This window comes from Puma concolor, chromosome E2, assembly GCF_028749965.1.
Source record: "Puma concolor isolate L17-30 chromosome E2, mPumCon1.1.hap2, whole genome shotgun sequence".
Taxonomy (NCBI): Eukaryota; Metazoa; Chordata; class Mammalia; order Carnivora; family Felidae; genus Puma; species Puma concolor.
In genome coordinates this window covers 28,781,379-28,797,137 of record NC_141681.1, presented here as the reverse complement: position 1 = coordinate 28,797,137, position 15,759 = coordinate 28,781,379, and the positions used below count along the sequence as shown (strand labels likewise).

Sequence of the window (15,759 nt, the reverse complement as noted above, 5' to 3'; positions counted from 1 at the left end):
GAGGCTTTTCTAGGTTAGTACATGTAGGTGTCTGCCATTTTTTAGTGGCTCTACAGGTTTCATTATTTAAATGGCCCAAGTATTCTTCCCACTTCGTCCGTGAAGAATGAGGCTCCAAAGAAGTTAGAGGTCATTACCAAAGGTCACGCAGTTAGATTGCATTTAGAACCTCGGTCCTCTGGTCCCCAGTTGGTATTTTTCTTCCTAGTAATACTAGGCTTCTGTGTACAGATTTTATAGCCAGCTATTGTGAATTAATCACTTTAGTTCCATTTTGCTTGTGTAAAACCAGACATTCCACTTGGCAATTTTATGTGTGTGTGTGTGTGTGTGTGTATGTGTTTTAACTCCATACTTCTTTTGCTAGGAATGCTAGTTACATTCCTTCCTCCCTAACTAGAATGTGCCCTTCTTGGGAAAAGAGTTTATTTATATCTGGAGAGTCTTTGTACAAAAGTAGTTGCTTAATAAAAGCTTGTGATTCCCTCCTGCCATCCTCCAGCCACTTCCTACCTGATCTGGAATGCTCTCTTACTGTTTTGGGAATATCGTCTACTCTTGAGAAGACTCTTCTATGTCTGTGCTCCCAGAGGCTGCTGTTTCTTCACATATCGTATCTCTAGACTCCTGGATGAGTCCCTCTCTGGCCCTGCCCTCTCATCTTCTCTGCCTTTCTGGTCTCTGATTCCCTGCTCCTGTCGTCCTCACTTGGTGCCATCAGGCCCCAGTGCAGAGAAACCCAAATGTCCAAGGGGTTCAGAACGTTACTCCCACACAGCATACTGGTGGCTGCTTGCCCAGCCCTCAAGCAGCTCCTGGGTTTGAAATTCCAGTGAATGTTTGCTGGTTCCTCAGTTCAGGAATGTGCGTGTACACATCCTGTTTCTGGGATAATTGACTTTATGTGCGGTGAGATGGAGACTTGGCCAAGGGCAAATGAAGGAAGGCTACCCTTGAAAACAAGAGCATTAGGCAAAATTAATTTAAATGGAAATTTGAAGGCTGAAAACCCAACTACTTTTTAAATGGATAATTTTAAAAATTAGGTTTTAGTACTGGAAAATATTTCTCAAGGCTGTTTATGTATATGTAGCTGAAACAACTATGTCCTTGCAGAAATGTTTTAGTGTTGTGTTCCCGTTTTTATCCTCTTAGTCATTCCCCTTGATTAGGCTACTGGAATTAACAAGTTTAGTGCCCTGTGTTTTTAAAAAGACTTTGGGATCATCAACATTCACGCGGTTAGTTCTGTTCTGGAAGGGTGGCTGGCTGTCGAATAGAACAGTCCTCAACTATGTGTTACTGGGAACCCTCAGAATTAGCAGAGAAAATGAGCTGCTGGGGGTTCTGTTCATGCAAGGATTGCGTTTATTTTAGAAAAATGACATGAGAATTTCCAACCAGCACAGACTGAAATATTTTAGGTTATGTTTCTGTAGTGTCCATATCTATCCATTGGTGTTCAGTATAGGATTTATTCCTGCGTTCATTATGGTTGTTTATTTTGTGTTTAAAAAGTGGTAATAGCTAGTGTTTATTGGCCAAGTATTTGGCCCTGTGCTGAGTTCTTTCTACTTATTTCTCACAACAATGCTGTGCGGTAAATACTATTTTTCTCCTTGTTTAATCTTTACCACAAACCCAAGGTGGATACCATGACCTCCCCCGTTTTATAGCTAAAGAAACCGAGACTCAAAAGAAACAGTATATGCAATCAAGATCACATGGCTAGTGAGTAGTGGAGCCAGGATTTCTAACCACTGCTCTCTGGTTCTTTGATGGCTGTCCTTGGAAAGTTGCCCTGGGCTGCCCTGGCAGACATTGCGGGGCCAGAATGTGCACTCAAACCATGGCTCCACTGCCTCCTATTGGAGTGACCTTGTACAGGCTGCTTTCTATGTGCTTTGGTGTCTTCATCTATAAAATTGATAGAATAACAGTATATCATCTTACAGGGTCGTGAGACTTAAGACAGTGCTTAGCATATAGTAGTGCTCAGTAAGTGTAGCTGTTATTATTATAACCTGGTGGTTTTCACCAGTTCTGTGTTTCAGATAGGAATGCTTTCAACTGTGAGTAACAGAAAATCCGTTTCGGCGGCTTGCCTAAGGATTTCTTTTTCCCACCTAACAAGAAGTCCGTGGGTGTGGAGAGTGTGGGCCTCCATTCAGTTGTTCTGCAGTGCCGTCAGACACGCAGCGCCTCTCTTTGTTCAGCACCATCCTCGGCACATCACTCCCTTGAGGCTCACAGGATGGTTGCTGCAGCTCTACATACCCCATTTACATTGGGAGAAGGCGGGGGCATTGATCGGCCACGCGAGGCTCTTCATGCTCCCTTTACCAGAAAGAGCAGAAGCTGTCCCCAAAATGTACTCCAGACTTGTGCTTCATCTCATGGACTAGAACTAGGGTTCTCGGCCACTCCTAGCTGCAGGGGAGGCTGGGGAAGGGCATATTCAGTAGCTTGTAGAGGTCAGCTCATGGGGGCCTGTTGTTAAATTTTCAGAAATTTTGCTGTCTATCTGATACTCCTTGGGATAGCTTGAAATCGGTCATGGCGGGAGTACTTCTATCATGGAAAGCAGCCAACGCTATAGATCAGGCCCCTTCCCCAAGCTGGTTGTTAAATATTTACCAGCACGCTGTTAGGTATCTTTAACTCCATATGCCAGACAGGGAGTGGAGGTGAGAAGTAAGGATTTGAAATGGTCGTTGGGTCATCAAGCCAGCAGCATCTGCCAAAGTCAGTAGACTGTTTAGTGTTTTTAATAGCAGTGACTGCAGAAAATCAGAGCTGAGGAGGACCTTCCGAGGTTGTCTAGGGCATCGCCTTCATTCAACCGATGGGAACCTGAGGCTCTAAGAGAATGTGCTCTGCCCCAGACCCCAGAGCCAGGGAGTCAAATGGCCCTCCTGGAACCCAGGTGTCCCAGTTCATTCTTGAGAACTTGAGGGCTTACATCTCACCTTTCTGCCTCCTGCCCTCTCTCCTCTCTATGCTACTCCCAGTCCTTACTCACACAGATATTCCTTTTACCAGCTTTGGTAGTGCCAGGAAGTTTTGCTGCTGTCTTGTCAGTTTTCCAGGAAACCTATTTTAAACTCTCCCACCTTTTTTTTTCTTTAAGATTGTAGAGAATACAGCATTGAATTTTTTTTAATGTTTATTTATTTATCGTGTGTGTGTGTGGGGGGGGGGATGCTGAGAGAAGAAGAGAGAGAATCCCCCAAGCAGTCCCCACGCTGTCAGCACAGAGCCCAACATGGGGCTTTATCTTAGAATCATGAAATCATGACCTGAGCTGAAAGCAGGAGTCGGCTGCTTAACCGACTGAGCCACCCAAGCGCCCCAGCACTGAATTTTTTTTTTAATGAGAGAAACTTAAAGAATTTGCTGTAGCACAGTATAAACTATAATGTAGTGGAAATTTCAGAATATACCTAATGGGAGATACCTGATTTTGACCCATGCTTGTTTACACTAGGGAATGGAGCTTAGCTGAAGATTGATTTTAGTCTTTCTTTAAAAAAAAAAAAAAAAATGTAATCAACTTTTCCCTATGTTTGTGTCTAATTGTCCCCATAGATGGTAGACTCTCTGGGGACAGGCTCCATACCCATGGCCTGTTGTCATCCCTGTGGCCGTGGCACTTGCACTCAGCTATACGGGAGACAGACACTTCGCAAACATTTACTTGAAGCAATGAATGAATGAGTGCCCAATGTAGACTAGCTTCATATCTTCAGATGTAGAAAGTTAATCAGCAGCTGTTCTCTTAGTGTGGATTCTGGATTGGAAATGCCTGAATCTCCATATTGTAACCCTTTAAGCCCCAGCCCCTTAACTGATGTGACTGATGGAAGGAAACAGGAGGCCCGCAAATAACAACAGCTTCGCTGGTGTGAACACCTAGAGGGAGAGGATGGGGTGGAGATGGGGCTTGGGATTGAACCGATTGTTGGAAAGATATGCATTTCCAGGAACAGTCATTGATGTCTCCTTACAGTTTATTTAGCTTCCTGCTACTTTTGAGTTGGGTTTCATGCCTGCTCCCTTCTTGTGTATTCATAGGAAGGGAGTATTGTCTTATTGAAACCCCTAAAATCATCAGTTTGAGGAAGTCTGACTAGGCAAGAGACTTCGCACAGCTTAAAGATAAACGTATGTTTATAAGATTTTTTTCTTTACATGACTAAATGCTGTTCTTAACGCTGCCTGTGTATTTACCTACAGCCAAGTTACATCAGCGATGGGGGACCCCCTGGTCGAAGCTCTCTGGATAGCATTGAGATGGCCTATGCCCGGCAGGTGAGCATTCTCTTAGAGAAGATCAAAACCAGGAAAATTCTATGTGAGTGCTCAGGGGAGTAAAAGAGAACCAAGACTTCATGTGAAAGTCAGACCCTGAAAGCAAGTTGGGGTTTTGTTCAGAGGACTGGCTAATATTTTACCACCTCGGTCCCTGGAGAATTCCATCAAATTGGGTAATAGAATGACTCACATTTGACTTAGGGAAATGGAAGTCTGCCCTCTCCCCTGACCCAAGGCGTCTCATTTTGTATTTGGCAGTAGGCCATGTACAGTACAGCCTTGAGTAATTGCACTGCTTAGCAAATGGAGTTCTCTATTAACCTGAATTACCTAGTAGGCTGATGGTATAATCAGAAATCTTTCTTCACCCCTTGTGGTTGATAGAAGTTTTCTAAATGCTTTTCTGCCTTGGTAGGCATAGTGTATTTACCACTCTCTAATATTGTCCTGGAGAAGCTCATGATATTTTAGGGGCTGTGGCTCTGGTTGTATGTGATGGTCACACAGTGGCGTGGGGGTGGATTGGGATGCTTTGTGGCGAGCACAGGGACTGTTGGACTGAAGCTGCCCTAAGGAGACAGTACAGACCTGGAATTGACTTTTTAAATAAAACAGCGCTGGCTGTCTGTGTGTTTTATTCTGATTTGCTGCTTTCCTACACAAAATAGTATCAAGAAGGAGAAACCATCTTGTTTCTTGAAGGGTGAGCTTCAAGAAACAATGAGGGTGGTGAGCTTGCACCCCTTTGTTACGAACAGTTTTCTAAGTCTCTCTCCTTGGGCGTACCATTGCCAGTCCCTCTCCTTCCAACTCCCTTGTGTTTTATTAGTAGGCCTTCATTTATTTTCTGCTCCATGTTTTAGATTGCTCTTTCTCCCTGCCACACCTCCATCCTTTAAATTTCACCTCCCTCTGTGGCTGACTCCTCCCACTACCGCGGCCACCACCAGAGTTCAGGCCTCATGAAGTTATAAGCTTGTGAGCAGAGAAGCTGTGCCTCTTCTCTGTGAAAGTAAGACTCCATGAAACTAACATTTTCCAGACTCGGAGCACCATGTCCTGTTTATGTGGCTATCCCACCAGAGGAGAGTGAATCTTTATATCCTATGTTGAACAAAAAACCTTGCAGAGGGGAGGTCCTTAATAAATGCACAGTGAGTGAATAAACTCCACCTTACTGTGTAAAAACCATTTTATTTCATCCTTATAATGCCCCTGGAAGCTACACGATACTGTCCCTCATACAGAGTAGGGGGCAATGAGGTTCAGTGGAGTTCTGATCTGTCGTCTGACCTCACTACTGTGTTTAGTGCTTGGTAGGGCAAGGACTTCACAGGCAAAGAGGAGAACCTACGAGTTCTTAATGTCATTATTTTAGTTCTTTTAAAATAAAATTCAAAGTAATAGTGGTTTTCCCATACCTTACACACCACATAGTTCCCTTTTCTTGAGAAAATTTTCCTAAGGAGCAAGGATTCTTTCCTGGAGAAGTGGGTACTCCAGACACACGGCGACTGCTGTTCTAACCCATGTGGAGGATTGCAGCCTGACACTCTTTACTCAGTCTACCAGCCTTGGCCTAGAGCCATTCAGTCCTTTTGCCAGCAAAGATAACCAAACTTTGCCTCAGGTTCTTAGGAAAGCAGCAGCCGAAGTCTTCCCATCGTCCTGTCTTCCCCTTTGGTCCTTGCTTGCTGGAACTGGGGATCTGCTGGGTGGAGAGGTGCAAAAGTGCCTGTGGTCTCCTCCACCAGGACCACCCTCCTTCCATTCTTCAGCTGTTAGGAAGGCTGGGGTAGCAGTTAGTTTGGGTGTGTTGATGCTGCCGCCCAAAGTTAAAGGCACATCTGGGAAGCTGGCCAGAGGCCTTGACCTCCAGGCAGTATGGGTAGCTCAGCCACACTGAGGAAGGAAAGGTTGGCTGAAGCTTCTGGTGCTGACTGTTGGGCCGAAAGCTGGCTTCAGAAGTGCCTTAAGGGGTTTTAAAAAGAAGAGGAGAAAATAGAAATTGTGCCATTTCCTTTGCTTTTCATTTCAGATTTATATCTATAACGAGAAGATTGTAAATGGGCACCTGCAGCCTAACCTCGTGGACCTCTGTGCTTCCGTTGCAGAGCTGGACGATAAGGTAGCGCCCGGAGCTAACCCAAGGGGAGACGCGGTGTCCGGTGTTCAGATGGGATTAGCAGCTTGCTGACTGGGCAGAAACGTACTCAAGAGACACCCTGCTCTGTGGAATAAAATGTTAACTGTCCTTCAGAGTTTCATTTTAAATAGCTTTGGGGTGGTTTTTTGATGATGATGCTATGTACGTGTATTTTTCTTTTTAATTTTTTTTTTAAGGTTTATTTATTTTTGAGACAGGGAGAGACAGAGCATGAACAGGGGAGGGTCAGAGAGAGGGAGACACAGAATCTGAAGCAGGCTCCAGGCTCTGAGCTGTCAGCACAGAGCCCGACGCGGGGCTAGAACTCACGGACTGCAAGATCATGACCTGAGCCAAAGTCGGCCGCTCAACTGACTGAGCCACCCAGGCGCCCCTGTACATGTATTTTTAATGCATCTTCAGAAGACCCAGCCGGGATCAGTTAATGGGCACAAGAGGTCTCCTTAAGATGTATTGCTTTGAAGTCCTGTCAGGCTTCAATTCTTCCCTCACTAGTTTCCTTCCTTAGACTAACGGACTCTTTTACAAGAGCTGAATTGTAAAGGTGATGTGGTTTTTACACCCGGGAGCCCATTAAACTTGACTCAGATGTGGTCTTTAGGTGCATTCTTTGTATGCCGCTGGCTCCCACCCTCTCTGACTCCCCATCTTTATTCCTGTCCCTCAATTCTTATCCCTGGCCAGTTTTCTCACCCTGGGAGGAAAAAAGCAGATAGGTGGATTGTTAGGTGGCCAGGAGGAATGGGAGAAGGAGGGAAGAATATAGTGAAAGCAAACACAATCTTACACAGATTATAAGTATTATTATTATTTTGGTCCTTAAAAATGCATCCAGCTTTTTTTTTTCCTTAATAATAAAATACAAGGCAACACAAGGAAATCTAAGGAAGAAAGTTAAGAATCCACCTACCATCTCACCACCAAGAGTCACGTTTGGGTGGATTTTCTACAGTTTTAGTTTCTGAGAACATGAAAACAGGATTTTGTCTCTTTTTGTGGGAGAAGTGTAAACCTGCTTTTCTCATCAGTGCTCTCTTCTAAGGAGGATTCTTAACTTTAGAATATTGCAGAGCATTCAGGGAATCCATTTTTAAGGAGAGGTTTACAGACAGGAGGATTCTTGGGAGAGGGAGTCCCATATGTGTGGTGGTAACACAAAGGAGAGAATGCCCATTCCTTTCCTGGGAGGCTCTCATGGAGGCGTCTTTTGAAGGGAGTGAGTGGGAAGGAAGATGGGAGGCTGTGACACTCACAAAATGGGGTAAGAGCAGCGGCCCCTGGAGAGTCTCTGGGAGGACAAAACCTATATATTATTTAGGTTAAACTCTTTATTTTAAGCCTTAAGAAACTCAAATGACCTTGTAAGGACTGAAATGCAGCTACTTGAGTTTAAACTCCTGGAGCTTTGGACAATTATAAATGTATTCACTCTCTTGTAAGGAATAACCCACTGAGATTCAGTGTTCCTTTTACTGTTGTGTGGTCTCAATTATGTGGGTGGTTATGTCAGACCTGGAATAGAAACTGATCTGAAAACCAGCTCGGGACAGGAAGGTGCTCCTTGGAAGATGGAGTCTAGCAGCTGGCAGGGCACAGGCGCATCTTCTGTACTGAGCTTAAAGCCTGAGGGCCTCAGACGGAGGACATTAACCTCTTCCCCCTCCTTACCTTCTCTGCCTTTGCGGTCAGAGCCTCGAAGAGCCAGACCGTTTCTCCAGCCCTGCAGCGTTGTCACGTGCAGTTTCATTTATGCGCAGAACATCTCTGACATGTGGAACATGGTGAAACAAATGACGGATGTGTTGTTGGTGCCGGCGACTGATGCTCTGAAGAGCCGCAACAGCGTGGAAGTGCGCATGGATTTTGTCCGGCAGGCCTTGGCTTACCTCGAGCAGAGGTAAGGCAGCCCTGGCCTAGCGGGGCTGGCTTCAGAACCCCCCAGAAGTCAGCCTTGTCTCGTGTCTAGTAGTCCTTGGGCTGAGTGCCCTCTCTCTGGTATAATTTAAACAAGGTTGAGCGAGGCTGAGAGATACAATCCTGCTTTCAGAAACACTTCTTTACCGGGCCTGTTTCTGCAGCAGTATAAAGTCATGGTGAATGGGAGTGCTGTTAGACTTTTCATTTTCTCTTTCTCCACTCTGTGTCCCTCGGTATGGAGACATCATGATTATTAGGCCATGATGCCTTAGGTCAGGATCCTGTTCCCTAATGTTGTTCAGCCATTACTTCTTAGGCTCTTTTGTTCTCTGAGCATTTTAATTTTTACAGCTGGCAATATTATCACCTTCGAGCCTTAGGAAGAGTCCTTGAACCTTTATTTTCTTTCTGGCTCTATTCTGTTAATCCCTATGCATCTGGATCCTTCCCAGCTGCTAATGCCTGTGATTTGTGCCTGGGTTTCTTTGCCACCTCCTCACTTAAGTGGAGTCGGTCACTGAGGGGGTTGTGGCTATGCCCTTGTGCCCTGTCGTCCCCTTCATTGGTGGGACCTATGCCATTCATCCCTCCTTGTGGACCCTCCTTCCAGCTCTGAATTTGCCAGCAGGGGTTGTCATGAGTGTGCAACGCATCCTCTTTATTTCAGAGACACGGTGCTGGGCCTCTGCTAGTTCGAGAAGAGAAAGCCAAGTTGAATACACTTGCTAAATTGCAGTTCTTTGCCAGTGAGCTGTGCAGCTGCCGGTCCCCTTATAGTGTGGTTGCCCTTTATCAACAAAATAATACTTCATTAGGAAGTCCTAAGATTTCCTTGTGCATTAACTGAGGTGATTCAGACTTGGTATAGCAGAGACTAGGTTTTTATCAAATACTTTAATAATTATATAATAGTCACATGAGATGAATGCCATCAGGCATAAACTTCCCTTATTAAGAAAAATTTGGAACTCCAAATGTTTTTTATTCTTTTTTACATAGGCACAAAAGAGCTTATAGAGTATTATAATAGGCTTTTGCTAAATTTTTTAATGTAAGTTTTGGGTATATTGATATGGAGCCATAAAGATCCTAATGTATATGGTAATATTGCTACAAGCAGCAGAGTAAGAGTCAAAATTTCTGACAGTATATAAAAACCTTTAGGATTCAGTTTTTTATAATGTTTGATTTTGAGAGAGAGAAAGAGACCGAGTGCAAATGGGGGAGGGGCAGAGAGAGAGGGAGACACAGAATCTGAGAGAGAGAGAGAGAGAGAGATAGAGGGAGGGAGGGAGGGAGACCGAGTGCAAACGGGGGAGGGGCAGAGAGAGAGGGAGACACAGAATCTGAAGTTGTCTCCAGACTCCAAGCTGTGAGCACAGAGCCTGACGTGGGTCTCAAACCCTCAAACCGTGAGATCATGACCTAAGCTGAAGTGGGACGCTTAACCGACCGAGCCACCCAGGCGCCCCTAGGATTTTGTTTTTTTAATGGGTGTACGACTGCTCGTGACTGCTTTTTCTTTAGTAAACCCACTCTTCAACATTGGTGCTTGACTTCACCAATGGTACAAGGCTTTTCTTGATTTTATATCTGGTAAGCCATCCCATTTAATTTATTCTCTTCATTTTGCTTATTTAATTTTACATATTTATTTGTCTTAAAAATTCTTTTTTTCCCCCCCTTAATTCCTTTGGCAGCACTTGGGAGCTACTTGGAAAGTTTGCTGTCCACAATTACTGTCACCCTATTGCCCTTCTTTTCTAGGGGCGTCACTCCCCACCGGTATCCTTTTCAAGGATTTGTTGTCATTTCTTGATAAAGGGACTATTTCGTGATAATTATACTCACTTTTTAAAGTAGTTTTGCTGGTGCGAATCCTGATGGCGTGGCAAAGTAGACCCAGCCCCAAATGGATTTTTGCAGATAAGGCTGAAAATGTTGAGAAGATGTAGGACTGGTACAGAAAAATGCCAGAGGCTCTTGTACCTTTTCACATTTCCTCCCCCCACCACCACCACCACTTTTTGATATGGGAATATTTTGTTTGATTTTGTTTTTTGTAGTTACGATCCAAATGTTGTGTACAGTATGTGGTTTTATGTAGTTTGCTTTTTAAAATCTTTATCAGTATCATTTTGCATAACTGCATTGAATTCCATTGAGGTGTTTTTTTTTTGTTTTTTTTTTTGTAATTGACATTTAGATCTTTCTCTCTCTGTCTCTCTCACACTCTCATTCTGTTATTTTACTTAATCTGGTGTTGAATATCTGTGCATATGGAGCACCTGACTTTTTGAGTTAGTCTGTTTTGTTTTGGACAAGAAACATATTTAGAAAGTTCTTTATTCTGTTAACCCCATATCTGAATATCTGTAACTAGAACCAGTTAATCTTAGTATGGAAGCACCTTAAAAACACTACAGGTTTTAAGGAATTGCACGGTTTTAAGAATACTAGCAAATAAGTGAAAAAGAAATGATACAAAATTTTTTGCAACCATCGGTGTGGTAATTGGTTCAGCAAGGACATCAGTGGAAACTGAAACCATTCAGTAGAAAATTGTTGGTGAACAGAATATTCACATGGCTTCCAAGTATTACCCCACAGGGTACTTATCAATTTCAGAGGGAAAGGTACTTTTACAAAAGGTGTTGAAATCTGGTGAGTGACACTTTTAAGCAGGTGATCAAACCAAATATTACCTGGGGCTCAGTGGGCAGTACCAGCATCAGCTGTGTGGGATTCTTGGCAACAAAGTTGCATCTTAATTAAATCATGAGGAAACGGTCTAGGCTGTGGGACATTCTACCCAACAGCTGGCCTGGATTCTTTTTAAAAGGTCAGTGTCATGGAAAATGATGGTAGAATTACCCTAGGGTACAGGAAATGGAAATGGCATGAGAACCAAGTGCCATGCATTCCCTTGACTGGATCCTAGACTTGGAGGGAGAAACACAAACCATAAAGGGTATTATTAGGAAATTTGAACGTGGCTTGTATTTTAGATAATAGCAGTGTGTCGATGTTCAGTTTCTTGCTGTCATAATGGTATTGAGGTTGGGTAGGAGAATGCCCTAGTTCTTCCAAGGTACATAGTGAAGTATTTACAGATGAAGTAGCCCCTGCTTTCTGTATTTGTATACATTTTCAAATGGTTCAAAAAACAAGTGGGTGTGTATATGTACACGTGTGTGTACGTGTATATATGTATATATATATGTATGTATCTACATAGAAACATGTGCACAAAGGCTAATTAATAACAATTGATGAATCTCGGTAAAGGTTATATGAGTATTCATTGGGCTATTTTTTTTAATTTTTCATAGGTTTGAAATTTTCCAAAATAAAAAGTTTAAAAAGAATGCACCAAAGCATTCGGTTGTGAGCTGAAGCAACCTGTACATTAGGCCTTAATGCATTGGAAGTCTGCTGTTATGTTCCTCGAGGGGTGCTTTTGAGCATCCACAGTGATGAAAGATCTGTACGGTGGTCTACTCCTCACTGAATAAGTAACATAGTTTGCTTCATGAAGCATGCACTGTTTCCTCCTCTGCATTAGGTTTGAAGTCCAGGCCCTGTCCTGTAGAGTTCACAGTCTAATGTCAGGGATGTGGATACAGATACCTGTATGTGTTCTCAACCTTTTTTTTTGTTTTCCTTTTCAATTTTTCCAGTTATAAGAATTACACCCTTGTGACTGTCTTTGGAAACTTGCATCAGGCCCAGCTAGGCGGGGTGCCTGGGACTTACCAGTTGGTTCGAAGTTTCTTGAACATTAAACTTCCAGCTCCCTTGCCTGGACTTCAGGTACTGGCATCTTTCTCTGTGTGATGAGTTACACGCCTGGAGTCGTCTCTCTGAGATAGGCATTGGCAGCGAAGATGAAGCTATGTGTGGAAACTGCTGTATGGAAAAGAGACCAGAGTGGGGCTAGGAGAAAGGCTGGGGGGACCTTGCAGGAATCCAGGTGATGAGCAGATGGTGGCTGCTCAGCTCAGTGGAGGAGGGCGCAGGGGGAGGATGTCATTGGATTCTTGACGTGTTCTGAAAGTAGGCCCAGGAGGACTTGTTGAAGACTTGGATGTGGGAGTGACAGGCAGAGTCAGGGATGACTCTTGGGATTGTTGGTTCAAACATCTGGAAGAATGGAGTTAGATACAGTTCCTAGAATGTGACACTTTTCAGCTCATACATAGTCCAGTTGGGGGAATTATTTTATAGATTTAATACCCTGTGCAAAGCAGCACTAAGCTGGAGCTTTGTGCCAAGGTGGTGGGATACAGAGGAAGCTGTCTTCATAAAGGAGGTGAGGTTCACACTGCGCTTGAAAAATAGGGGCTCACCTGCCACAGGTCTTAGAAAAGGGTGTTTAAGGTGGAGGGAACAACATGAACAGATGCGTGGAGGCAGGAAAGAGTATCTAGCATAGCATATCGGGTGTGAGGTAGGGCTTGGCAAACGTGGGACTGGTAGGTGAAAGCCTTGAGTGCCAGGCTAAGCACTTTGTTTTGTTTTTTGTTTTTTATTATTTTTTTTAACGTTTATTTATTTTTGAGACAGAGAGAGAGACAGAGCATGAACGGGGGAGGGTCAGAGAGAGAGGGAGACACAGAATCTGAAATAGGCTCCAGGCTCTGAGCCATCAGCACAGAGCCTGATGCGGGGCTTGAACTCACGAACCGCAAGATCATGACCTGAGCCGAAGTCGGACGCTGAACTGACTGAGCCACCCAGGCGCCCCAGGACTTTGGATGTAAATACCTCAAAGGGGTTCAAGTGGAGAAGTGATAATGATCAGATCTGGTTTTAGAAAGAGCCCTGTGGGGGGAAGGGTTGAGGGACCAAGAAAGGAAGTCTGAGGCCCACCCCTCTGGAGGAGCTGGAGAGAAGCGGAGAGAAAAGCAATCCCAGGCTTCCGTACAGATGATGACAGAAGCATTTGGAGGATAGACCAGCTCCAGTACTGGGACAGTGGGAGTGGAGCTGCCTTCTCAGATCCCCAGTGTCGAAACAAAGATAGTCAGTGAATGAACAGCCAACAAATGAATGAAAGTGCCAGTGTCCATTTGACTAATCATTTGTAGTTAACACTTTATATAAACTCAAGTATAGTAATGGTAGTCTCTTACTGGTCGGTAAACTTCAGCCCTTACTTTGCGGGGGTTGCAAGAGTGCACGTCTGTGAATTATCACAGAGCATGTTACCCAGTTACTGGCTACTGGGATTCCAAGGTGAATCCACAGGCTGGCTTTCAGTCAGGTGAGCACATGGTGTTCTCAAGGAAAAGCTCTAGAGCCAGGCTGCATTCACCAGCTTGGACAAGGTACTTAATGTCCCTGTGCCTCAGTTTCCTTGTTTATAAAACAGGGAGGTCCCTACCTAACAGGTGGTTGTGAAGCGGAAGTGACTTAGTATGAGAAGAGGTGAGTGTATCAGAAAGCCATCAGTTAGCTTTGTTTGCCTGCTTATTTGAGCATCTTTCCTCTTTTAGGATGGAGAAGTGGAAGGCCATCCTGTGTGGGCATTAATTTATTACTGCATGCGCTGTGGGGACCTGCTTGCCGCTTCACAGGTGGTTAACCGAGCCCAGCACCAGCTGGGAGAATTTAAAACCTGGTTCCAGGAGTACATGAACAGCAAGGACAGAAGGTATGGCGAACGAGATGGTGCATCCAGAAGACGCCACGTGCGATCAACAGGGTGGTCTCCACCGGCATTTGCTCTTTTTGCCCCGTGCATGGCTCAGAATAAGTTTCTGCTTGGGAAAAAAATGAAGTCTAGAAAGCAAGTAGAACTTGCCTGAGAGTATCAGTTGAGAACATTAAAAGAGCCCCATTCTGATACTGAAGCGTTTGTGTTCGGGGATTTTTCTGTTCCTGTGTGGGAGGGAGGCACTGTGGTTAGGAGCACGATTTTACATATCCTGTAAATCCCGGGCATATCCAGGATGCTTTATTTAAAAACTCTGCTGCATTACACTTCATTTAACACTCAGTGCTTTTGTGGTTGGCCCAATATGAAAATGTGTTGTCACACACTTCGTAGCTCAAAGGCTACAACGAGAAGTTAGTCATTTTGAAATGCAATCATTGAAACTCGGTTTTTTGTTTGTTTTGTTTTCAGTTCTTTTCCATTAAGGAACTGCTAAGGATTAATTTTTCTCTGGGTTTTAATGTACTTGGGCTAAGTTCATATTCACTGAAACCCAGTTTAAATATATGTATTTGTATTTGAGACGAATAACGGTGGTTACCCTATTTTCTCCTGTGGAATACTAGCGATACTTTTCAAGGCAGGTTTTTAGACAGTGTTAATGATGCCATGTCCAGAGATTGTCGTAAACCATAAGCCTCTCTCTTTGCTCGCATTAGTGAGTTCAAAGTAGGGTTAATGGTGTAGAGACCCCGAAGCAAGGATCTGAGTGCAAGTAGTTTATTTTGGAGGTAATCTTACGTGTATAAGGGAGCAAGGAGGTCAGAGTGGGGGCCGAGACACTTAAGGGAAGGACTCACTTTTGTCCATCATGGCTTGAGGGTTGCTGGGGAGTGCGGTGGAGTATTAATTCCCCAGCATTTCTGACGTGCCCCTGAAGGCCTCTGCCAGAGGAAGCCGGCAGGCGGGGGAGACGAAGGTGTTGGTGGCCGCACGTTGGATGAAAATGGTGGTAGCGGGGGATGTGGCTGGGGTGGTGTCTGTGAAGGAAGGCTGCGCAACTCTGCTATGTGGTTGGGACCCGGGGTGCTTTCAGGTACCCCTGAGGGTCTTCAGCATGTGTATCTAAGCTGTCTGTTCCCTTGTGTCTTTAGGTTGTCACCAGCCACAGAGAACAAGCTCCGACTGCATTACCGCAGGGCCCTCAGGAACAACACGGACCCCTACAAGCGGGCCGTGTACTGTATCATTGGCAGATGCGACATCACCGACAACCAGAGCGAAGTAGCTGACAAAACCGAGGACTACCTGTGGCTGAAGGCAGGCACCGCTTCCCTTGCCTGAGCAGGGCGTTAGCCCCTTCCCTCTGCTTGTGTTCCGCACACACATTTTACCTGCTTAATGTGTGATGCCAGTAGGGTGATAGGGCTAGTGGATTTCCTGCCTCTTGACCCCGTTTTTTGTTGTATAGTTCTCAACCAGTAACCACAGCCATTAGCACAGCCTCGAGCTGCTGAGCAGCGACAGGTCTGCATGCCTGGCTCAGGAAGTAGTTTGTACCAATGCATGTGTTTCTCTTGGGGGTTTAGTTGAACCAAGTGTGTTTTGATGACGACGGCACCAGCTCCCCACAAGACAGGCTCACTCTTTCACAGTTCCAGAAACAGTTGTTGGAAGACTATGGTAAGATATCCTGAACAGA

The 15,759-nt window shown here is 44.6% G+C and overlaps 1 protein-coding gene across 4 annotated transcripts in view; it reads left to right on the top strand.

Moving 5' to 3' along the window:
• The window catches only part of NUP93 (nucleoporin 93), a 105,091-nt gene that overhangs the window by 78,656 nt on the left and 10,676 nt on the right, over nucleotides 1-15,759 (top strand). For all 4 annotated transcript variants that reach the window (XM_025920835.2, XM_086689392.1, XM_086689393.1 and 1 more), the window contains 7 exons: nucleotides 4,237-4,311; nucleotides 6,353-6,442; nucleotides 8,239-8,378; nucleotides 12,079-12,211; nucleotides 13,897-14,054; nucleotides 15,212-15,377; nucleotides 15,647-15,740. In XM_025920835.2, coding sequence (XP_025776620.1) covers nucleotides 4,237-4,311; nucleotides 6,353-6,442; nucleotides 8,239-8,378; nucleotides 12,079-12,211; nucleotides 13,897-14,054; nucleotides 15,212-15,377; nucleotides 15,647-15,740 — 856 coding nt within the window. The remainder of the gene's footprint in view (nucleotides 1-4,236; nucleotides 4,312-6,352; nucleotides 6,443-8,238; nucleotides 8,379-12,078; nucleotides 12,212-13,896; nucleotides 14,055-15,211; nucleotides 15,378-15,646; nucleotides 15,741-15,759) is intronic.